The sequence below is a fragment of the Brachyistius frenatus genome, unplaced genomic scaffold (genome assembly GCF_029030835.1).
Source record: "Brachyistius frenatus isolate BFR_SWC_R1_liver_20210118 unplaced genomic scaffold, ASM2903083v1 Contig_58, whole genome shotgun sequence".
NCBI lineage: Eukaryota > Metazoa > Chordata > Actinopteri > Embiotocidae > Brachyistius > Brachyistius frenatus.
In genome coordinates this window covers 721,141-746,002 of record NW_027210657.1, presented here as the reverse complement: position 1 = coordinate 746,002, position 24,862 = coordinate 721,141, and the positions used below count along the sequence as shown (strand labels likewise).

At 40.1% G+C, this 24,862-nt stretch overlaps 1 protein-coding gene across 1 annotated transcript in view; it reads left to right on the top strand.

The window, feature by feature from the left end:
• Positions 1–3,365: 3,365 nt before the first annotated feature.
• itga11a (integrin, alpha 11a) overlaps positions 3,366–24,862 on the top strand; it is a 40,330-nt gene continuing 18,833 nt past the window's right edge. The window contains exons 1-11 of the mRNA XM_069705624.1: positions 3,366–3,447; positions 15,811–15,923; positions 16,422–16,513; positions 16,769–16,883; positions 16,997–17,124; positions 17,353–17,501; positions 17,590–17,734; positions 18,147–18,322; positions 18,846–18,909; positions 21,667–21,811; positions 23,212–23,360. Coding sequence (XP_069561725.1) covers positions 15,836–15,923; positions 16,422–16,513; positions 16,769–16,883; positions 16,997–17,124; positions 17,353–17,501; positions 17,590–17,734; positions 18,147–18,322; positions 18,846–18,909; positions 21,667–21,811; positions 23,212–23,360 — 1,251 coding nt within the window. The 5' untranslated portion in view covers positions 3,366–3,447; positions 15,811–15,835. The remainder of the gene's footprint in view (positions 3,448–15,810; positions 15,924–16,421; positions 16,514–16,768; positions 16,884–16,996; positions 17,125–17,352; positions 17,502–17,589; positions 17,735–18,146; positions 18,323–18,845; positions 18,910–21,666; positions 21,812–23,211; positions 23,361–24,862) is intronic.

Below are 24,862 nucleotides of genomic sequence, written 5' to 3'. Positions count from 1 at the left end.
AAAGGAATACAGCTGCTTAACATGTAACTTCTCATCTGCTTATCAAAGTGCAAACAGCTGCACTTTGTTGTCATTTGTCTGCTGTTAGACAAACTAAAGCTGAGTTGATGCTCCACACTGTATTTCTAGATTATTTATGGTAATCTGGCACAGTATTATTATATAGATATGCTGTTATGAGTTACCTGTAAATTTGTATTATTTTACCTGTTGATGCAATAAAACACACACAGTTACAGCTACTGCATTCACGAGCATGGGATGGATGGGAAGTCACGGTGACCTTTGACTACCAAAATCTTATCAGTTCATCCTTGAGTCTAAGTGAATGTTAGTGCTAAATTTCAAGAAATTCCTACAATGTGTTCTCGAGACATGGCATTCATAAGAATAAGACAGATCAATGGGCCGGACATGAGGTCACAGTCACCTTGACCTTTAACCTCTGACGACCAAAACCTAATCAGTTGCTCTACTCGTCCAAGTTAACATTTGTGCCAAAACAGTCCCTGAAAGGGTTTCTCAGATATTGTATTCAGGAGAATAGTGCAACGTGAGGTCACTGTGACCTTAACCTTTGATCTTTAACCTCCAAAATCTAGTCTCTACATCCTTAGTACCAAGTGAATATTTGTTGCAAATGTGAAGACATTATGTCAAGGATGGACGTATAAATACCCTGTAAACATATTGTCTCCAGTCACAGCTACCGTCGGTGCGCAGGCATTCATTTACACAATTATTGTCATGTTGTAATACAAGTCAGCAAAATGTGGAAAAGAAACCAGAACAAACTCAGAGACCGCTGAACCTTTTACCCCATTGTGTAATTTTGTTTTATTTGTTCTGGAATCTTAAGGATATCTTAACTGTCTGGAACTAACTAACTGGAAGTGGTTTCCAAAGGAAAAGTCCATCTGTTTATATTCTGAAACATGATTTAATAGTGATAAAGACCAGCAGTTTACTGAGAAAACTGTGCAAATCTTTCACATTACAACAAAGTTTGATGTGTAAAGTACTCTGTGATCCGTTTTCTAATGCAACCCATTTACACATGTGTCACTCAACTGCTAACAAACACACTCACGCCACACTTCCCATAGCTGATATTATGTATGTATGTATGTTAAGTGATTTCAATAACTCTCAGCTCAGAAATGATACAATGGCCCACTGATGTGTGGGAGGAGAAAGGTTGTTGGCTGGGCTTTCCAAATGTAATAAAAACCTTGATATGTTCTTCTCAGTCTAGAGAAAGTGGAGAAATATTTGGGGTGATTCAAGAGCAACTTCTTGCTCAGCGCAAGATAAACAACTTAGTGACACATTGACACTTCACAAAAAAACAAGCATTTTCCAAGAATATAACTTCGAATCAAAAGAGGACTCTGACATCACAAGAAACTGTCAAATGTGAATTTGAAGAGAGGTGCTGTGTAGTTAACTACCTATAGAGTTTCCCTACTGTCCCTCTGTCATGTTTTTTTTTTTGTCTCTTTCTAGTATACTGTGGCACACTTTTTATAATTAGTCTAGCCTAGAATGCCAAACATTTTCTGAAAGACTGAAGACTTAGCTGTAGCTTTACAAAATGCTGGTACATATTGTAACATCAGACTGGAAGTAACAGGAACATGAAGTAACAGAACAAGTAAATTCAAAGATAATCTTTACAAATATGTACATAATATTCTCACCAGCACAATCCTAATTTTGTTCCATTGGTATATAGTATCAGTTTGCTGCCAATGGAAACCATAGCAACTGTAAACCAATGAAAAATCACAAAGCTTTACTTCTCACTCACGTCATAACAAGCCACCACTTGGTGCCGACGGTGTTGAATTTGAGTTTTACATGTGTCCGGCTTTGTTGAGCATCCCTCCACCTCGTGGCTTACATTTAACCAAGTTTCACCTGGCAGGAAAAAAAAGGGCTCACTTGACTTGACATGACCCCAGAGTGTCACAGATGGGGAATGACCTGTGAGCGGGGATGTTTTAGCGTGAGGGCGAGGAATTAAATAAACCCAACAGTGTACCGACAAGAGCCACAGAGATGTAAGAAGTGGGGATGTTTGTGGTGGGTTCAAAAACAGATGGGTTTGTGTTCTCAGCTCAGCTGCACAGCTCAAACTGTGAGAAAACATTTAAACTTCAAGCAATAATCTTCAACTCGTACAAAACAAACCTCTGTTTCTCTTCAGGGACCAAGTGTAGCTCAACTTTCCTGCTACTTTATTTCCATGCGTGTTTTTGGCTCTGAAATGTGAGTAGGTGTGTTCTGGAATTTGGAATATCAATAAGCTGTCGTGCAAAAGGTGAAAGTGATCCTTGAACTTACAGTAGTTGAAACATTAGTGGAGTAACTCAAATCAACAGACATACTTACTATAGGTCTGGCGACTAGTCAGCATGAGATTGTGTCGAAGACAGATGAACAGACAGAGACAAATCGAGAGGAAGTCAGCAGTGGGCGATTATATTATTTTTCCCCTTCTACTTTGCCAAAAGTAAACTTTCATCACCTCCATGTCCTCACAGAGATCTTCCTCTGTCAGTGAAAATCAAAAGCCAAATGTTGCTGTCACCATGAATCAGTCATAACGGGTAAGCTGGTGACATGCAGAATCTGAAAAATACCTTCTCTGATTGGTATTTCAATTGAAAGCAGACATTCGCTTCTTTCTGCTACCACCTCGGTAAGAAGTCTGAGGAGAGATGTGAGAAAAAATTTAAAGGACACGTTCGTGAAAACAGATTTGCTTTGATCAGGTCCCACAGCAGCCTTGACTTTTTAACCCTGCCGACTACATCAGGTTACGCTTCACCATCCATTAACTGCAATATGAAAACACAACGTGCTACTGAGTTTCTTTAGTTGCAAGAATTAATTAAGCAGTATGGTGAAGTCTTTCTTTTATATCTTCATATGGAAGGAAAAGTTTCAGACTTAGGCCTCGACTTGTACGTTGAGATGAGATAAGCCACAATGGTGTTTGTCAAAGACGTCTTACGGAAGTAAAACATTGGCCGTGTAGGTGGTCGTTTTGCAAAGAAGTCGAACAAATGCCTGATGGAAACGTGTCGGTCATGTTGACAGACAGCTCAGTTTATCAGATTAATATTTGTTTCCTTACGAGGGAAGTCTGTGTTTAGGCTGGGGCGGGGGGGACAAATGAGACACGAGACAGGTCTGGGATTATTTTAAGGATGAGCAAGGATGACTGTTTATTGTACTTAGGCCAGATGCTGAGGTCTAATTCAGCACAGGCATCTATTAAAAGTGCAGAGATAACTGAAACGGAAAACTGTCTTTTCTTTTTCAAGGGTTCCACGGCTGCTTTAATATCGACACAAAGAAACACAGGATCATCAAAGGCCCGAAACAAGCACAGTTTGGATACACTGTGCAGCAACATGTGGCTGCTGGGGGAGAAAAATGGTAAGTTGCTCTTATGATTTACACACCACTGCTATGCAACATAGTATAGCCTGTTGAAGTTTTGCACCTGTGTTCTACGTATGGTAAATTATGTTGATTTATGTCCTGTAACTTGAAGATTTTGTTCTTTTAAATCAAGCCATTGTCAACTTACAAATAATTTAATGGCAGCAATATCATTGATCAAATAAGCAAAAAGTGTATTTCTGGGATCTCAACCTCTCAGGATAAGTTCATTATGCTGTTATTATTTGACAGCGAAGTTTTCTTTTTACGTAATGCAATTGTTCAGCCTCTGATAAATCTGCCGCTTTGACACTATTATGGCTTCCACCACAATGACCACTTGAACTATGTCAAACTTGTATCATCAGAGTTGTATTACATGACCATCACTGTCAGTGATGTATATTTTTAGCTTCTGTAAAACTGCCGTAATTTAACTGTGATTGATGACTAAGATTAAGAGGTCAAGTACATTATGACTGTAAAACACATGCCGACAAGCTGTATTGCTGACACACTGTCTGACTTGGCAGAGAGAATGGGATGTCTCAATTTTTTCCCCCCGGAAAGATAATGATCTACTATACCTTTCCTGTGGCATGCAAAGTTTCCTCCCATTAATTTCTGCTTGCAAAACAAACGAGTGCTGAGCTGAAAAGCATGTATTCATCATATTACATCATAGCACAAAGTGACTCCTGATGCACACTATTATTATTAGGCCAACTGGCACCGTGTGGTGGCCTGAATGAGTTTCTGGCATCCCTAAAATGTCTGTTGGCAAGCTTTGTGCCGAACACAATGCCAAGTTGCACTTTTGCTTCCGTGTGTGTGTTGTGCGTGTGCGTGTGCGTGTGTGTGTGCGTGTGTGTGTGTGTGTGTGTGTGTTGTGCGTGTGTGTAACTCATTAATTCTGTTTATATATATTTAATTAGTCAATCTTTTACCTCCGATTTCAATGGCTTCCAGATTGGCTTTACCCTAAAAATGATGTGTTGCAAATTTATTTAAATAGTTAAAACAACTTTTGTGTTCAGTTTCCTGACAAGTCAAGGCTTCCATTTTTACAGTTATTGACAACCAAAATTGTGAAACAATTTTATACCATTGAAAAACCTGGAAAGAGACACTTTGGGTCCAAGTCTGCAAAGACTTTTACACCAGGGGCCGCTAGCTGTGACCAATACTTGCAGTAAAACCGAGCTTACTGTCTCATGCTGATCGTTTTTACTGTGCATCATCCTCTAACAACCTCAGGCAGCCTGGATATGAGTCCTGTGTGTGTACATGAGTATGTGTGTGTTAAAACAGAGAGAGTATTGTATTCATATACAGCAGCTTTAGAATATTGAAGCTAGAAATTAAATTACAAGAGTTTGCAGATAAAATCAGATCCCAGTAGCATCACAGGTCACAATTTTCTGTTCATAACCTTAAAATCTGAGAAGCTAGAGGCTGACACACTGTGTGTGTTGAATGGATGTGCTCTTGGATTTATATCTTTGAGAGGACCCGTTTGAGTTTTGGACCGTGAGAGTGGGGACATTTCTGCCAGTTCTCACTTTTCAGATGGCTGTTTTGGTTTTGAGATTTCGTTTGACGGTTGAAGATAGAATCGGTACTTGGTAGGGCTTTGGCTGGCGGTGGTAAAGGTTCAGCTTGGGGTCTGGGAATTAAAAAAATATCTATGCCCTTCATGTACAGAAACAAATTAGCAAGATCTGCCATCTCGCCAACCTGAAGGTCTTCCTGTGCCCGAGGACACATACCGTATGTGAGCAACACTGTCCAAAATCCAACTTCTTTTTCTCAGCCATCCATGTCCACCAGAACTGAAAAGGTCTGATGAAGAGGACATGTGGAACAAAGGTCACCAGAGACGATGCCTGAGCTGAGGTGAATGTCTGCGAACGAGGTGGAAACATTGGCATTAACATGGAGTGTTCAAAAAATAATAAAGCCAAGTGGAGCGAGTGGGATTTTGGCATCTTTATCAGATGTTCATACACCTAATAAAATATATCTTTATTCATAAGAAATAAAGTAGTGTGGACGAGCAGACGTGGTCGAAAGTTTGCAGATTTAGTCTCTTTTTTTAGTTACTTTTTTAACGTTACTGTTAAGTATTGTTTTAGTATACTGTCTAGCTGAATCTGGAATCTGTGACCCGCAGCGCTGAGCGTCCTTGTTTGACCTTCGTTATGACTCGTTTGTCTGTCCAGCAGATGACTTAGTCATCCTGTGGATTTTAGTTTTCAGAGGAGTGTTTTATCAGTGCAGCCGGGTGTGTAGGTGTTGGCATGTGAACTAACAGGTGCAAGACTGCCTGTCTATTTGTATGTGTATCTGTGGGAGTGTGTGTGCAGGATGTAGTCTGACAGTTCTCAGCTGGAGGAAGGAATGTTGTACAATCTGAGGCTCAAGGGAAAGTACTGCTTTACTGATGGAGGAATTAAAATGGGTTAAAAAAAAAAATGGTATTGACTTGATTTGTTTCATCGACACTGATTTTCTCCTCCTTTGGTCAATACTTGTACTGTAAACCAGTGTTTCCCAAACTGTGGTCTATGTACCACAGGTGGTACGAGAGGCTCCACCTGGTGGTCACCCTGCTGACAGGCCTAACAAGTGCATTTCAATTGGCCCATGTCAAAAAAAGGAAAGTAATTTCATTTTATTACAGACAACAGTTATTGCACATAAACAAATTGCATTACAACGACGTCGAAATAAGCTGTTAATCCTAAAAATATGTTTGAAATAACATTTGCCTGGCATATTATACCGCTAATATTAGCATGACAGTCAGATTTCGAACTCCTCTGTCGTTGATTTCAGTAATCCACTTAATATGTCTGTAATTTTGAAATGGATAAAAGGTCCAAAAACAGTCGATAAGCGGGTGACAACACTGGACCTGACGCGTCAGAGCGAAAGAGAAGAAACTGCAAGCCGCTGCAATTCTGTTTCAATGATCCTCCCACTGCTGATTGTGTGGGATTTTCACAAGTACTCCGATCAGTAAATATATTCTTTGACTTTTTTTTAAATGGTCATCTTATGTTGTTGTTCTGTAGCCTGTCTGAGGCTTTTACTTGGTTAAATTGTTGTTGTGTGCAGTGTGAAGTTCTAATTAAAGTCTGGATTGACACAGAGTGGTATTTGGTCCAAAACGCCTGGAAAACTCTGCTCTAAACTGCTGATACGGCTGTTCAGCATAGTGTCATCTATCTCCAGTGCTAGCTTAGCTGAAGTGACATGAACAGACTGAAAACTTGATTAGATAAAACAAATATTGACAAAGTTTCCCATTACTGACATAATTTGCAGTTGAAAAAAAAAAGGGTCATAATTCACAGTATGGGGTATGTTATCAGAACACTTAGCAGAATTGTTTCTGCTGATTGTGTGGATTTGTGGGTTTTTCTGACAGCCTGTGCAACTGGTGTTATTCACTGTATTTACAAATATGACTTAAATGAGCCCGTTAGAAAACTCTGTTGGAAGCATATATATGCTGTAAATGGCAACGAACAGTATGTAATGCTCCTGGCCATTTGTGCTTTTTAACTTTCTAACCTCCACTTTTCCCCTCAAGTGGATTCACCTCAACTGAGCTTCCATGAGAATTTAAATTGTCACAATTACTGATGTTGATCGTCTGTGCCAAACTACAGCGCTGTCAACTTTTCCAGAGTTGTGTGATTTCTAAAAAACCCTCAGCTGGGTGTGTTTGGATAGGAACAGGATCACAGCTGGAAAGTGACTGAAAAAAACAAAAAAAAAACACTTTTTATGACCTGAACATGAAGGAAGGCAGCCATGCAGCTAAATTTAAAAGGCTTTCTTTGAGGAGCAAAATAAGAAAGTAGATATGGATATTTACGATTTACAAGAGCTTTCATCTATCGGAGATATTAAAAAATATGTGTAAAAGCAGACTTATTTGAGTCTTTAGATGTTCCCTTTAGCCAAGCATGTGCTTTAGATATTAATATTTTGCTGATTTAAGAAAAGTAAAAAAGAAGTAATTTTTTTTATTATTTAATCCAGAGACATCAAGAAATTGAGACATCTCAGCTCTGTTGACATTTTGTATCCTTGCTGATGGAGCTACCAAGTTGAGGAAAGGTCACCATGTCAAGAATGTGCCATTTCCTCACGTGTCTCTTCAACATTATGGCGCTCTAAACACTCTGCCAGAGCAGACGCTCTTTGGGGAGCTCAGAAGAGGCCACATCACCTCCACTTGGCAAAGAGCTCAGGTCTTTAAACCTGATGAGGTACGTGGACCTGCATACTTGAGCCACACACCGGAGAAGCCTCCCACTCTCTATTCCACTGTTTATTTTTCTACAGTTGTACCAGGTCTCCTCAGTTGAGACCTGACCTTTACTCCTTAGCTCAGTTACAAGTTGCACAGCACAAAGAACTACAGGGAGTCTGTGAAGTCTTTCACTGCTGGCTTTAAATGGTGCTCCCTCTATTTGACTTGCTTGCAGAGCTGCAAAGAAAAGTGATTTTACACGCCCTCAGTGATGGTAATCAAACAGAATTCAATCCACGACTTTTAGTTCAGATACAATAATGACAGTCATGTAATTGTATTTATTAAGTAGTTATGTCTATATTATCTTGTTTAAATTCAGTATTTAAGACAGAAAGAGATGCATGTTACGGTGCTGTGGAACAATGAAACTATATAAAGGAAAAATAGGACTTGGCTGTTTCCAGAATCGCTCCTTATTTATTGAAACTCTATTGTGCGTTATATCTACTGGCTGCTGGTTTGATTAACCAAATATGTAAATAGTGTCCTCAAAAATTTGACAGTGCAATTTAAAAAGTCTCGTACATGTACGGTACTGTCTGCTACCGATCCCACAATGCAATGCAGCCCATTCTATAGATGTCATAATGACCACTACACGACACAACAGGTGACCATGATGACACAAAATGACATGAAATGATGATAAGTGACTCTCTGAAATATGCTCACTATTTGGTGATCTGTTGAGTGTCCATCATGTCGGGAATTGACAATGAGTGAACAATGGTGTGATTTCAGACTCAGCCATGCTAGCACCTGTGAACCACTGAACCTACAGTTTTACAAGTCATTTGCCATGCTTATATTTGCTCATTTGCATTAAAGACTATGGGAAGGAATTGCATTGGGTTTGCAGGTATTTGCTTACAAGGTGAATACCAATTTTGTGATATCTCTTGCTTCGAATGTTATCATCCTAATAAATGGCTGCTATCAGTTGTCATTGCTACTTTAGACATGTCTATTACAGGCCCCTCCTCCACCTCCTTGTCTGCTCAGTAGGCTGTAATCAACGACATTTTTTAGTGTATAGGAGTGAGTAGCAGCGACAGGTGTACTGCCCTTTTGTCGCCATAGTAACAATGATAAACGTCTGCTTAATATTGTGACACGGTTGCAGTTTGGTTAGGTTTAGGAACCAAACTAACTGGTTTGATTTAGGAAAGGATGATGGTTGGATTAAAATAAGCGTGTTACTTAATTATGTTACGCAAGTTAAACATGTTGCAAAAGCTAACGTACATACGTGAAATACATCAATGATGACTTTTGTTTTCACATGGGATATGAACAGAAGTCTTCTGGCTGAAGGCCTTGTGTTTGAACCATCCACCCACTCTGACCTCCTCCCTACACAGTATTTCTCACTCTTTATACTACATCAACTGACTTCCTCCCCCATCATAATTTCTACAGCCATTAGAGGTCACATGGCAGTTGCAGTTTGCCCTGTCTGCAGCATACGTATGGGAGTGTGGACAACTGATAACAGTCATTTAATGGGCTGAAAACACTCAAATTGGGTGAGTGTACTGCAGATGGAAAACAAAGGAACCAGCAAAAAAAAAGTATTTTTATGCTGTAAGCAACACAGATGTACCAAATTTAGAGAGATCTAATAGTAGTTGAGTCAAATGCTACAAATGTTAACATGGTGAGGAAAAGTCAGTGGAACAGAAGTCATTATGATTCATCTCATAAATGTCTGCATACAACTGTTTGGCAATCCATGTACATGTTTAGCTATACTGTGTATATTATTGGTAATTTTAAGCCTAACCACAACCCTTATTATGGTCAGAAGGAAGAGGAAAGCAACAAAGGTACTGGCAGGACTCAAACTCTGGGACATTGTGGTTCTTGTTTGGCATCCGAATGCCTAAACCGTGAGAGCGCCTTGTATTGTAGATGGTGAGATAGTTTCCTGGATGAATGAAAGCTGTGGCCTGCTGGTGGTGCCAAAGAAAAAGTTCAAGTGATCACCAAGGTCAGTAACGTTCTTCTTGTGGGGGTCAGAAATGTCTGTACCAAATTTCATCCAATCCATCCAATAGTTTAAATTCTTCACTCTAAAGCGGAGGTGCTCAGATTCCGTCCTTTGAAGGGCCATTCATCAGGATAGATTTGAAATGTGAATTAAAATAAATACAATTGTGCATATTTTCTATTTAGCAGAAATGATTGGCAAAAACAATCGTCGTTTCTGAATTTTCTCTTGTCAGTGAGCCACTGCCTCGAACTTGACGGTAGCCCAGACTCAATGACGTAGGACACACTGACAGTACATTAGCATTATTCTTTGTAGATAAGACGTAGACCAATGTCATTTTACAGGGAAGCTGAACAACACGATGCTGTACATTGCTGTAAAACCCATGTTATGTACTTTTTTAGCTGCACAAAATTTACAGTTCGTAGTCATTCAGGTAAGGATTTTAGAACATTTAAGAAAAGGAGAATAAGCATAAGCCATTTACGGGCCAAAATGTGGTATGAGCCAAACGGATAGTGGTGGGCCAACGAGCTGTCAATGCGACTAATGATATATTTCTCCAAATAAAACATGGATAGCCCAATGTTGCTAAAGCTAAAAAGGGCTTTCGGGTCAATTAATTAAAGCAACTAGTATGTGCTTTCAAATGTCTCATAAGTCTTCTGATTATCCTGTCACTGTCTGCTCAATGCTCCCAGGCGGAGTAGACATGAAAATTAATGTCTTCGGAAAATGATTATGTGTCCATTACAATCCCCTCGATTTATGAGGCAGCATCAACAAAAGCACAGATATCCTGTTAATGCAGATGGATGGAATATGATGAGCAAGCGTGACACTGGAGTAGCACACTCATGTTTGGGGCAGGGATGTGGTTTCACAGCGTATACGTCTCCTGCTTCCAAATATGAAAAACATTACCACATTAATGACAGCCTGGGCTTTCAGCATGGCGCTTCCTCAAACCTCAAAATCTTGTATTCCCTGGTAACCATGCTAGAAAACGTCCGCGTGTTCATTTTGGGTAAAGTTATTTCTATCAGTGGCATTAGCATTGTTTCAGTGACGATGCACCGAGGCTTGCATTTGACCCTAATGAGCTCCAGAACATGATTGTTTGAAAAGTTTCTAGGGAAATTCAGGAGGTCCTGAGGCGGGAGTCCAAATCACAGCTAACAATGGTCCCTTTTCATCAAAGTAGCTGTATCCTGACCTGAACCTAGGCTGCCGTGGCTCCTCTTGCCAAAGGATAGCAATAACTGAAGCAGTAATCATGTATTAATAGCCATGAAAATATGAGCACTGCTGGAGCCACTGTGGTGAAATGACTTCCAGAGTGTGAGAGACTTTAAAAGTTGGCTTCAGAAGCAATAACACTGAAGCCATATGAGTCGCTCTCTGATGTGCAGTGATGGACTGTTGAAACAACATTTCCTCCTGTCTTCAGTTGCTGCTATAAAATGTCACATCACAGCTGGTGCTAAACTGTCAGTGAACGTCCCCTGAATATACCGTAAACCTGCATCACGTGTACAGCTGCCATAGAACAAATTATAAAGTCAAAGTTTGCTTCTGTTGTGGAGCTTAATTGGCAATGCAACCTTATTTATTTCTGCAGGGACAACTGTATGCAGCAGAAAGAAAGAAAAGCACATAAAATATAAATTCATTAAAAAAAAAAAAAAGAACCAAAAAATAAATGTCTAAGTTTTAATTGCTCTTCAAGGACTTCTCCACACAGAAATACTATGATGTTGAGGCTTGCTGAGGTTGGAGCACATTAAAGTGGACAAGGTTTTCAAAACTTGTGGTGCCCTAATTCAAGTAAACAATTTTCTTTCACAGTACTTTGCCAGATTTTGCCTTTTACAGCACAAGCAGATGAAACCATTTTACCTCTGAGCTGAAACGTGTAAAGTTTTAGCTGAGTATTGTCAGCCTGGCCTTGTAAGACAGAACATATTTTTTGGACAAAGCTTTACTGTTTAGGGGAACGTTCTCTTCTGATTGACTCTTATGCTTTTACGCGGAGCTGTTGTTGTTCTCCTGCAATTAGTAATATGCTGATTGTAGGTGCAGTAATAGATACAGTCAAAATGCTACAACACTATTATTCTACATATATATTATACGACATCCACAAGGAGCTCAGAGTAGATCCACTGCTCATTCGCATCAAAAGGAGCCAGTTGAGGTGGTTCGGGCATCGGATTCGGATCTCTCCTGGGTTCCTTCCATTGGAGGGTTTCTGGGCAACGTCCATTTGATAGGAGACCCCGGGGTAGACCCAGAACATGCTGGTGGGATTACATATCTCATCTGGTTTGGGAACACCTTGGGATCCCCCAGCAGGAGCTGGAAAATGTTGCTAGGGAGAGAGACATCTTGGTTAATTTTCTCAACCTGATGCCACTGCGACCAGACCCTGGATAAGTGGTAGACAGTGGATGGAGGGACTATTAATAATGAAGAGCATACTAATTATACTATACTATATATTATAAGGACATCTTTGATTTCCGCTGAAAACATTCACCTCATATTATGTCATGCCAACCTTACTCAATTATATGTGAGGGTCTGAACGTAGTCCTTTCCCACCAAATACTGGATTAGGGATCATGACCCTGAGCTAGAAATCCTTAACCTGAATATGTGTCTTTCTTTTAATTGTTAGACTTTGACCCTTGAAGTCCCCAAAGGACGTTGGCCATGTCTGCCTTCGCAATAATGCAGTGTCGAGTATCTTTCCTTGAACTAGAAGTTGCTCCTTTGCCCGCTGCATTCCCTGTAATTTTCACTTGGACTGCACTGTTGTTTAAATTCCTAGCTGACCTACTGGATTTACTGAAGCTCTACCAGGAATGTGATTAGTTCAGGAAACAACTTGACATTTAAAGCCTAGCCCAACTCGTGTGAAAAAAACCCACTGATGAAGACTGGAGTTGAGACGCAGTTGTGAACAATACAGAATAATTGCCAAGATAAAATTAACCATTAGCTACCAATTCTACCGCTAATTCATGGTGCTAATACAGTATGTATTTGCAATAACAGACATTGATCATATTTCTTCTCCTTTTCCACAACTCGGCCACAGCCCGTTCAGCGTGAGAAGGCTGTAAATACAAATGATTTCTTTATTTATTGCATTTTAAAACTCAGGATGTGCCGTACAGAGAACTAATGATAATTCTAACTCTTAAATAAGACACACCGTCCTCTATCAATAGGTAATACATCTTGTTATACTGTTATACCTCAAAAGTTTGAGTGGTGCTGTAAATCTTTGTGTCAGGTTAACATTTGACCTTTTTAAAATATGCTGGTAGTATCTTCTTTCTCTTTCTCTGGCTTTTACAAAACCATTTAAATGTAACATAAACAAATTAGACACATTTGCGGATTCTTTTTCTGTGATTATAGAAAGAATTAGAAGGACAGTTTGCTCAATTGTAGCTGATATTACTTTGATAAAGATTAAACATCAAAGCCTCACATACTCTGCTTTTAGTATGGCATGTTTCTAAATGCTGATATTGTAGTTTCTACTTGGGTTTCAGGCAAAGCAGCTTTAAGAGTATATATAGGTTGTATTGTGTGCACTGAGTATTCAAATTCACAAAGGTAGTTTGCCTGTGTCATGTTATCTGTTGAGATATCTTAAAACCTGAGGCAACTGGATGATGAACCTTGTGGCAACAATGCAGCATTGAGACATACAAAACGGTGATCCATTTAATGTAAAGATTAAATGTGATACAACAGACACACATCACAAGATGTGAAACCCATTAATGGCTGAACATAAAGAGATCATTAATAAAGAATAAAACGGCTTTAACACACTTTCATGTGTTTAAAGAACACAGATTTCTTATCTATACTTTTAATTTATAGCCCTCCTCGAGGTCTTTATACCCTCCATCAGCCCTGAAGTCCCACCAGATGACTTATATCCTCCATCCCATCCAGTCATCTAAAACCCTCTTTTGGCATTTGTAAGACCACGCTGAACCCGCAGAGGAAACCTACTGTGAAGTCAAGTGCAGGACCGGCTCCTCACAAACACTATGTCACAGGAAAAGAATGTCGAGCGCTTAGCGCTGCTCTTTGAGGACATTTAAATCCAACGGTGGTCTGTAATGGCAAAATTGCTCTCATTGGATTTTATTCATCTGACAGCCCTCATTAAGTTAAATAGTTATTTCCCTCAGGCATCCCAATGAAAGCATCATTGCTGCAGTGATTGGTGGTTTAAGAGACCTTTAAAGAATCGAGTCATCGGAATCCTTCAGTAAGGCTCTAAATCCAGCACTTAACATTGACAATTAACATTCATATATGGCTATTATGACTATGTTATTAATGATTTACATTACTTGGCTACAGCCTGTGCCAAAGCACTTATATATTATTCTTGACTTAAAAGTCTGAGTTGATTTGCCAAGAAATTTGATACCGACACTCATGATCCACACTGAATGAAACTTTCTGGAGCTTCGCAGTAGTTCAGGCAGGCATTGAGTCTGTCACGAGCTTCTATCCCATCCAATCATTCAAAGACTCCAGTCCATCCTTCCAATTAGTGCGCTTTATAACCGTGCCAGTGTTCATCAATTCTCCCCAGTCCATGCTCTCCACATCGCTTCACAACGACCTGCTGTGGAACCGCTGCCGATCTCCCCAAGATTTCTCTTTTTCATATTGTATAAATATATTCAAACATTCCTGTGGCTCCAGCCTGAGATTGACATATTTGGTGCTGGACAACTATTGGTTGAATCAATATAATATTTGGCTCACATGTCACCTCCAATAAACTGTAATAACTGAGGTGAGTCCCTGAATTCGAGCCAGGCAGCATCCACTCCTTGGTTTGTGAAGTGCCGTGTTGAAGCCTTAAATCTGGCATTTTGGTTGTGGCCCGCAAACATGGCTCTCCTTGAGGCTTAACATCGAATTAATGATGGAACTATTTTTAGAAGAACCACCAGCACATTGATCAGAAGGAGTGAATTTTGCCAGTTGCACCATAATGACTTGTGGAGAAAAATGTATTGACTTTGTATTTCATAAGAGAACTTGATGTTTTTTCAATGGGAGTCTATTGAAGTCAGAGGCTTTCTGGCCCAGCCCCGAGTGGCTCTCAGTGGTATGGCACTTTAAGGCACTGCTGCAGTGGATTTATTTTTCAGACCCGAAAACTAAAATCATTCTTATATACAGTCAATGATTCGAGCACTTTCAGACTTTCAGGCTTTCAGACTGTGAGCGGTCACATCTGCTGCTGTCATCCAGAAACCTCTGCGTGTCATTCAGATAACTGAGACACCTGCAAAATCAGATCCCTTATCATTTTCCAAGCTGTAGTCCAAAAAGTTGAATCATCATGAAATCTGAAGCCAGCAGCTCAGAGCTGTGCAGGCAGCCGCCCTCACTCCCTTTTGCCTAATTTCTGCGGCACATCTACATTGAAAACAGTAGAGATGGTGGCAGCAACCACACATGTATGTTTAGTTTAATAATCACATTACCAAATAAAAATGAGAAAATTGTGCTGAGATACTTATTTTTGACATTAGGTCATGTCTATGTGATGTTCTGTGTTTTATCTGGACCTGAATCTATAATAAAGTTTTGAATTGAATTTAATGTAAATATTCTAAGGAGATCCAGTTATATATTGAGGATGTAACACTTCAGAGAAGACCGTTTGTGCCGGCCAGCTACTGGCTGTCACTGTGTGGAAGTGTTTATGAATATGAGGTGTAGAGCTGCTGGATGTGATTAAACGCAGTTACTTCCCTGGAAAACTAAAAGTTTAAAATCTTCTAGATCGGTCCGTGGGTTTTGTTTGGGTCACTGATGGTAACAGTAACAGTTAGATTCCCAGAGAGAGTTTACTGCTGACAAAAATTTAACTGTTTACGTTTTACTGTTTTTTTCTAGACAGCGACTGAGTCTTGTGTAAAGCACACTTTAATACTGTTGAACACTGAAGTAATTCTAACTTTTGTATTCTTTGCAGGTTATTAGTCGGGGCCCCGTATGAAATGAATGGCCCTTACCAAACAGGAGATGTTTATAAATGCTCACTGAGCAAACGAACCAATGGCAATGGCTGCTCCAAGCTCAACTTAGGTACAGTATCACAAAACTCTTTTTTTACCAGGAAATACCAATACTCTGCATACAGTATCAGACAATCATGGATGGTCAACATCTGGATCAATGTGTTTGCATGTATGGTATAGGTGTTGATCTGCCTGCTTGCTTTTCTGCATGTGTGTCATTAAGCACCACGGTGACATGTGTGAGGCAGAAGTATGGGTACCATACCAATCATGCCCCGTTTTATTATTAAAAAAAAAGAAAACCGGTTTCCGCTTGTGTGTTTTACCACACGTTTTACTGTGTGTCTCCTCAGACGGGTTACATGTGTCGTGTCGGTTAGGTACTCGCATGAAGTTTTGTCGAGTAAACATTTACAACTGAGGATGTAGACGCAGCTTTAGCCCGGCCAGACAGCAATAACAAACCAAAAGTCCCAGATGGCGGGACTTCTGTTTGCTCTGCGTATTTGTGTATGTATGAAACTGCATCTGAGATCCTCTCGGTGAAATTATTTTTGCCCTCAAGGAAGGATATCTTTGACCAACGTGTCTGAGCGAAAGGACAAGATGAGACTGGGGATGACGCTGACATCTAACCCTAAAGATAACAGCTTTGTGGTGAGAAGGACTTTAAAACTCATGGGATCCATCTCTGTGACATATAATGCACAGTAGTGGTCTGTTGCTGCAGACTTTTTTTTAGTAAGTAAGAACACATTTAATAACACTGCTGACTTTAAAATGGAAAAAAGAGGTACAATCTGTCTTTTTATTACTTCTGCCCTCCCTACAGAAAATCTCTGGCAGCATAAACGTTTTGTAATACGCTGAGGTTGATAATGTTGCTTGTATAAATGCTTTTTTTTTTCTCAGGCATGTGGGCCGCTATGGTCCTACGAGTGTGGCAGCTCCTACTACAGCACTGGCATATGCTCCAGAGTCAACGCCAGCTTCAAGTTCTCCAGAACGATCGCGCCTGCCTTTCAGCGTAAGCTTTAAAATATCATTCGTATTTTGACAAAGATTCACCAATGGTCACAGTCACAGCAGGGAGATTATTCCCCTCATTTATGAACATCTGCTTTCTCCTATTCTTTCCAGGATGTGAAACCTATATGGACATAGTGATCGTTCTCGATGGTTCCAACTCCATCTACCCCTGGTACGAAGTGCAGGCTTTTCTCATCAACATTCTTCAGAAGTTCTATATCGGACCAGGCCAAATACAGGTGTGTAAGAAAGGAAAGAATACTAAAGGAAGATACATTTTTTTTTATTGATAATGTTCCCTGTTGGATAGATCTAAATCCTGTACTTCATTTACACAAAAGTCTTTTCGAGTTTGTTTTTTATAGGCCACTCGTATTTCACCTTTAATTATTATTGCAATTAACAGCAAGAAGACCGAGCTCTTATTAATTCCCAACGATCACTATCATTGTGTTTCTTTCGGGCAGGTTGGAGTCGTTCAGTACGGCGAGAAAGTGGTCCATGAATTCAAACTCAGCGACTACAAGTCAGTGGAGGAGGTGGTGCAAAGGGCGCGCAGCATCAACCAGCGAGGTGGAGAGGAGACCAACACAGCTCTGGGCATCAACATCGCCCGGTACAGTAGATCACTGCATACAAATGAGCACCATTACATCACCGGTCTGTCATTTACTTCACTAAACGTATCAAACATGCTCTCTCAGCTCACAAGCTTTCAAACAAGGAGGTCGTCGTGGCGCCAAGAAGGTGATGATCGTGATAACTGACGGAGAGTCACATGACAGCGCCGACCTGCAGCAAGCCATCGAGGACAGCGAGAAGGACGGCATCACCCGCTATGCCATCGCTGTGAGTCTGCAACATTAATTATCCGCCTGGGTTAGAATTGAGTTTTGGCTTGGTTTCCTGATGGTTGGTTTCCAGTGCAGCACTGAAACACCACCAGCTCCACTCATATGCTGCAGTTATAGGTGTAAATGATCTCCTCCTGACCACATAGCTGTTTGGCTTGTGCTACTGCCACTATGGCAAATGGCACACAGCTGGCCATCAAAGAAAAAGACAGAAATAATTTGGTGGAAAACCAACTGGAATTGGCGACAGCACTGGCATCGATGTAGAAAACCCCAAATCCTCTGAAACCTTCTCAAATGTTATCCTGTTAAAATGGCTGTTAAAATGTGGCAGATTCATTTCACACTAGTTGACACTCAAGAGCTTTGAGCACACAGTGACAGATTGTTTCATCGAATCTCCACAGGTGCTTGGCTACTACAACCGTAGAGGAATCAATCCTGAGGCCTTCCTCAATGAAATCAAGTACATCGCCAGCGACCCAGACGACAAACACTTCTTTAATGTGACAGACGAGTCGGCGCTGAAAGATATCGTGGATGCACTCGGAGAACGCATCTTCAGTTTGGAAGGTTTTACTTGGCTTCGAAAAGTTCTTCTATATCTGCATGGAAATCTTTCAGCTCTTCTTGGATTGTAACGAAGTTAAACCAAAATAACCTCAAAAAGAGAGATTATTTGATTGTTGTATGAATTGAATGATATAATTTTTTATCATTTTCTTTTCATAATCAATTCAATTATGGAGTTATTTATGAAGCACAAATACTGAAAAATGCAAATCAAAGCTCCCAAATGTTACTTTATTTCTCTGTTATATGAGTATGCTAAAATTAGCATTTTGAAAATGTCAACTTGCTCATTGTGATTGGCATTTTCTTAAAAATGTCAAACTTTTACAAGTTAAGTGATTTATTAATTAAATACATTAAACTGAATAAGAAAGTAATCATTTGTTGCAACCTGAAAATATCTCTTAAATCCCTTAAATGTTCACATTGAGGCTCCAATGCTTTTTAGAATAAGACTGTGGCTGGAAGATGAAGTCTCTCCTGCTGTAGTCGTTCAAACCTCTAAAAGACTGCCGTGTTTACACAGGAACCAGTAAGAACGGGACCGCGTTTGGCCTCCAGATGTCTCAGGCTGGATTTTCCGCGCACAACGTCGAGGTGAGTCTTAAGTTCTGCTACCACATCGTCTCATTCCGTCTGTCAACGTGTGCAACACCACACATTGTCTCAATTTCTGTTGCATCATAACTCCTCGACTTAACCTGCCATTTGTCAGTCTCCGGTCCCCCTTGAGGTGTCGGCTGTGTGGCCCCCGAGGTTTAGGTCTTCCTGATTTAGGAGCCACTGACTGCCTTTTTCCACCTCAGCCACGCAGTGATGGGAAATAAGACACCGCTTGTTCCCCGTGGAGACATATTAGTGAGACGCTGAGACGGGATCGAGACAGGCCAGCTTGTTTTTCCCCTTGACTCCCGAGCTGTTTTTGATTGTATCTTGAGAGCAGATAGTTGCAGGTGTGCTGGCTTTCAGAGTGACACAGCTAGAAGAGGAAGATAAGGCGCATCTCCACTGTACCTGCTCGTCTTACCAATTTGCTGATTTTCATTCCTCTCTTTCTTTGGCTCTTCAGAGACATTTGCTGATGCGACTGCTTTGATTTTCCAGTTCCACTTCACGGTGTGATTCGCTCTGGGAGAAATAAATATATCCAATTTATGATGAAAAGGGACATATATAGCAGTTGGGTGGCAGAAATGGCTGGAAACTGCGTCCACAGATTCCAGAGATGCTCTCCACCAACCTGAGCGTTGAGAGTAGGATAACTTATTGGAAAGAATGTCAGAGCTCCAGAGGAGAAAAACAGTCCTGAAGGCCCAGATGGTTTTCCTGAATGTGATAAGTGCCGACACTGAAGGCCGCTTATGTCATATACTTTGCAGACGTCTGTGTCTGCATACATACTGTCGCAGTTTCTTCATCTGCTGTTTGTTTACTGGAACTAAACAAAGGTGAAAATAATATCAAGGATGCACATTTGTAAAATTGTGCAGCTCACAGCTTCTATGCAAAATTGATTCCTGTTCTAACCACAGTGACGAATATACATGACTTGTTTGTTCAGCTGGTATAATATGTATACATTCGATGTACACTGCTGTATGTTTATGTAAACCTCAGCTCCGGCCTCCTTCGGTAAAAAATAGATGACATCCGAACTAAAGCAAGCTGAACCTCTATACATGCAACTGCAGTAGAAATAGGTCACTGGTTTATGAGCTTGAACTGTTTTGGAGTTTAATTCGTTTGCCATGGAGACCATTTTGACCAAAACAGATAACCACAGTGGCATAACGTCGCTGCTAGAGAGTGACGTAGTTGCAAGCGTGGTGAGCACACTGTTCCGTCTTTCAGGAAGGAGTCGCAGGCTGTCCAGCACGCGCTCGAACACTGGAAAGTGTGCTGTCGGCATATCTAGTACAGCAAGAAAAAGAGGAAAAAAAAACGGAGCTCTTTAAGCAGAGGGAGCCTATAATTACAGTGTCAGGGATACAAAGTATGGTGAACCGTGGAATATAGAACATTTCTTCTCAATTCCTCCTCGGGTCTGAAGCTAATTGCACTGGCTTGTATGCTTCCATTGTTGAATGAGATGTTAAAATTACACTGATCAACATTCAGTGATTTGTACTAAAATTCAAGACAGATAGCTTCCTTTGTGTGCGGTGGTTTATTATTATGTGAAAATGCCTCATTTAATCATAGTTTCTTGAGCAATAACAGGAGGTAAGGGGTTAACATCCCTGTGTTTCTGTGGAAGGCTTGTTGTGGCTGTTAAATAGGGTAATCAATCAAGATGGGTAATAATAGACGGCTCAAATGGAACAAAATGAGCCCTGGATAAGGAACCTATATTATATGCGTTGTAAATATGGGTTTTAAGATTACTTTTAAAGCTGGAGGACGTTCATAATCAAAAGGAGAGAAGGATTCACAGAGTGAAACGTCACTGGGAAAATGAATTCTGGAGGAAACTAAAGCTGTGTACTTTTTAAAAATTAAGTTAAATGTTTTTTATGTTCTTAATAATCTGTCTGTTTATGCTCGGATTAGAGCTCGTACACTCCCTCTTCATACTGAAATATGCTGCTTTAGAAGAAGAAGCTCTGATTTTATTATTGATTCAGTGTGTGATCGGAGAGAACCATTTTGGTTTTTTTGCACGTGAAATATTGTGATCTTCTGTTTATAACCGTAAAAGATCAACTTGATAAAGATAAGTGAATTAAATTGTCTGAAATGGGTTTTTTTTTTAAATTTCAAAATAGTTACATATTTAATGAGTTCATGGCTGATTGGGTAAAAAAAAAAAATTGTGTCGTTCAAAGCTATCTATTGATAACCTGTAAACATGGAGGTTTTTGAAGGTGTCTTATTTTCCCATGAGATGACAGGATACTTAAATTAAATTTAGTTCACTTATGCATTTTAAGATTGACGCTCGATTTGTATAAAAACCTGAATATGTTTTTGAAGCATGAAAGTGATCTTATGTACTGCAGGAGAGAGAAAGAGGTATAAACTGATTTGATTTTCCTCATATCCATTTAAAGTAATGCAGAAATGTAGTGAGACCCCAACTCAGAGTTTGTATTTGTCAATGTTACCAAGATAACATTTCACCACAAGTGGACACACACCATCATTAGTCTGACTGAAACTAAGGTGAGCCAAACACACAGTCTGCACTCCAACATGGTGGTTAGACAGTATTATGTTCCATTAGTGTATTCGCATAATTTACAATAATTACCATGCTGTATGCAGCTCTGGCAGTATAACCAAATAATTCTCTGTGACTCAGCTGTGAGCATAATAAATACATTGAGAAGTAATTTTACTGCACCTTACCTCCAGGATGGGATTCTGGTGGGTGCTGTTGGGGCTTACGATTGGAACGGAGCGGTGCTGAAGGAAACCCGACAGGGGAAGGTGGTCCCTCTAAAGTCGTCCTACACTCAGGAGTTCCCTGAAGAGCTCAAAAACCACGGGGCCTACTTGGGTGAGTGACACCATATAGAAATCTTGAAAGAGTGAAAAAAATCAGGATGACACGTAACCATATAGACTGCATATAAAGTGGACGTAGCTTCCGGGTCTGAGAAATTAGGCAAATGCAGAAATGCCTTAAGCTGCGACACCACCGAGTGCCACTACAGGTTGGCATGAAAAAGCCTCCAGCTCCATAGACTCCTCTTCAACTTCTCTAATAAAATTAAAAGTCAATAAAGTTCTTCCACATGTTACCAAGGTTTTGCTAGCTAAAGTCACTCCTTCTTATTCGTTTTTTGTCGATCCATCTTAAAATCCCGTCATTAATAAAACAGTAAAAAAAAAAAACACTAAAAGATGCGTTTTTTGGGGGCGTGTCTGTTTGATTGATGTGCTGCAGTCAGTTTTCCGCCACCGGTGAGCAGGACGCATTGTCAGGTTTGTAATCAGTTCGAGTCAGATCGACCGATTGCTCCTCTCCAACTTGTCCAAATGGTCACTTCCAGCTCTATACCGCTCTGAACTGGCAAGATGGCGACGGGCAAAATCCAAATCCAAGTCTTCATAACAGCAGTTCCCAAACCAATGGGTGCCATCATTTTTGGTTGCTGCTTGGTTTTAACAATTAAGACAAGAGATGCAAGGAAAGTATAATGATGTTATTTTAAACTTGGAGACCTCTTGAGCTCTTTGCTCTCATGATCATCAGACTTTAGTTTCTGTTCACATCCTCTTTTTTTTGTTGGGAAGATATATGGCTGCCCTAATAAAAGACCTGTGGTTTAGCACCAGTTGTCCTAGCAGCAGCCCATCTCTATTAAAGTGTACCCATTGCTTGAGTGCTTCCCATCGTATCCAACCTCATCTCAGTCCACCACCACAGACCTCTGCTTTCACCATCAGCGGTTTGTGTCTGAGCTTATCCACCAGGCTGCCAATAGAAGCCATTCTAGTCTCAATAGTAATATGAGGTGGAAGCATAATTTTGGACAAGCAGGGAGAAAGTTAAATCTGTGGAAAAAAAAAAGAGGTATAAAGATGAGAGATGAAGGGGGAAAAGTATACAGAGAGTAAGTGGAATTTTTAGTGGGAAAAGAAGGAATAAAGGAAATCTGAGAAACCTGAGAAACCAGAACTTCAAGTTCTGCGTAACTGAACGAAGCTCACTGAGTTTTCACTCCTCAAATTGCAACATTTAAAAAATGTTATGCAGATCACTGCTTTAAAATCAACCTAAAGAGCAGGTCCACCCCTTTTTGCATGTAAAACAAAAAGGAGCAAAGTGTAGTGCCTGATGGAGCTTAATAGGAATATCCCTCATTGGTTACTTTTTGTGAGGGTGTGTAAGACAAATCTACACACTTCAGCAGGTTGATATCTGTGAGTCAAGTTTGTGTTTCACGTCACCAGGTTATACTGTGACGTCTGTGGTGTCAGCCATAAACGGTCGTCTACTCGTAGCGGGAGCTCCACGATTTAACCACACTGGGAAAGTCATCATCTTCACCCTGAAGAACTCGGGCAACCTCACCATCCTGCACTCCCTCAAAGGCCAGCAGGTACTGTAGCATCCAGCACTTAGCATACTTTATATTTAAAAAAAAAAAAGTCTATCCCAGATGGACATTGATGCAGTCCTAATGTGCTTTGGAGTTAGAGCACAGTGAAACATGGAGTGTCAGAAAATATTGTCCACTGCACTGAAACTGATGAAAAGCAGCTAAATTAGGGTACTTTAAGTTCCTTTGTGTTGATTTGTATATGATTACACTACAACAAGTTATTCTCATGTCATGGGTTTTTGTAGCACAGTTCCAGTTTACCCTACAAGTTGCTTTCAGCCCATTAGCAACACGCCCTGCTTTCTGCCAGTGATGTTTTGATACCACCAGCACAAAGCAGAACAAATTTGGTGACGAAGTCAATTTATTTAAACAGAATCAGTGCAGTTACTGGATTTGTACGCAGAGACCAAGACGCAAGACATAAAAATGTACATATTCTCCAGGTCTAACGAAGCGGAGCCAACGCAGTAGAGCTTTAATGTGCATTACCACTGGGGGCCACTAGGAGCTGGTTCAAAAAAAACCCTCTGGCTCCAATAGAATCCCATTCAAAAAGCGTCAGAGTCTCTCATGAAATACAAAGTCAATAATTTTTTTCCACTCGTCCTTATGGTGTCAGTCGCTAAATACACACCTTCTGATCAGTGTTCTGGTGGTCCATCTGAAAATATGTCCCTAATTAATTAGATATTAGGCCTAAAAGAGAAAATATTCTATTCTAATGACAATGCAGATCGCTACAGCTTTTTAAAGAAAGAAAAAAACGTCCTCAAAGGGTCATCTCCTAATGTTCTTCATTAATGTCCATGAAAACCAGGATCAGAACCAGCAGTGTGGTAAAGCCAGATTTTGGGCTAGATCTCTTCTCTGTGTCTGTTTTTTACATTTTGGTAAGGAGTATATCCTCTCTATTAAACTTTGGAAAACATTAGAATAATTCCAAATCATGAACAAATAAAATTAGATGAAATGGCTGGAAAAATTATCATGACGTCGTATTTTTCAGTGGAAAAGACCAATAGCCAAAAGGATTTTTATTTTGAAATTTGAGCTCAATAAGACGTCTGTGCTCCATTACTCCCGTGCAAATGACATAAACATAAACTGCACCAGTGAACAAAATCACTGTAGATGAAGAGTTGAAATCTCCATTACCGTTTAGTTTTTTGTTCGATTTCATACTATAAATTATTGTTCTTCTTCTTATATATTTAAAATTCAATGATTTTGATTGTGCAGCAAATAATCTGCAGGGATTTAACCCTAATGTTTTAGTCACATCGAGTTTAAACAGGGTCATCATTTCAAGAGGATGTGGCTGTGTGTGATAATGACCGCGACACTCATAACTGGCAACTGTTCACAGGCCGTGAGTCTGAAGTCATCCTGCAGCAGCTTACATTGTATCCTGTCAGCAGCAGCTCATCCAGAACTGCAGATGTTTTTCTATGCAAAACTTTCTTGATCTCGCAATTCTCAAGAAAAGAGCTTTTTTA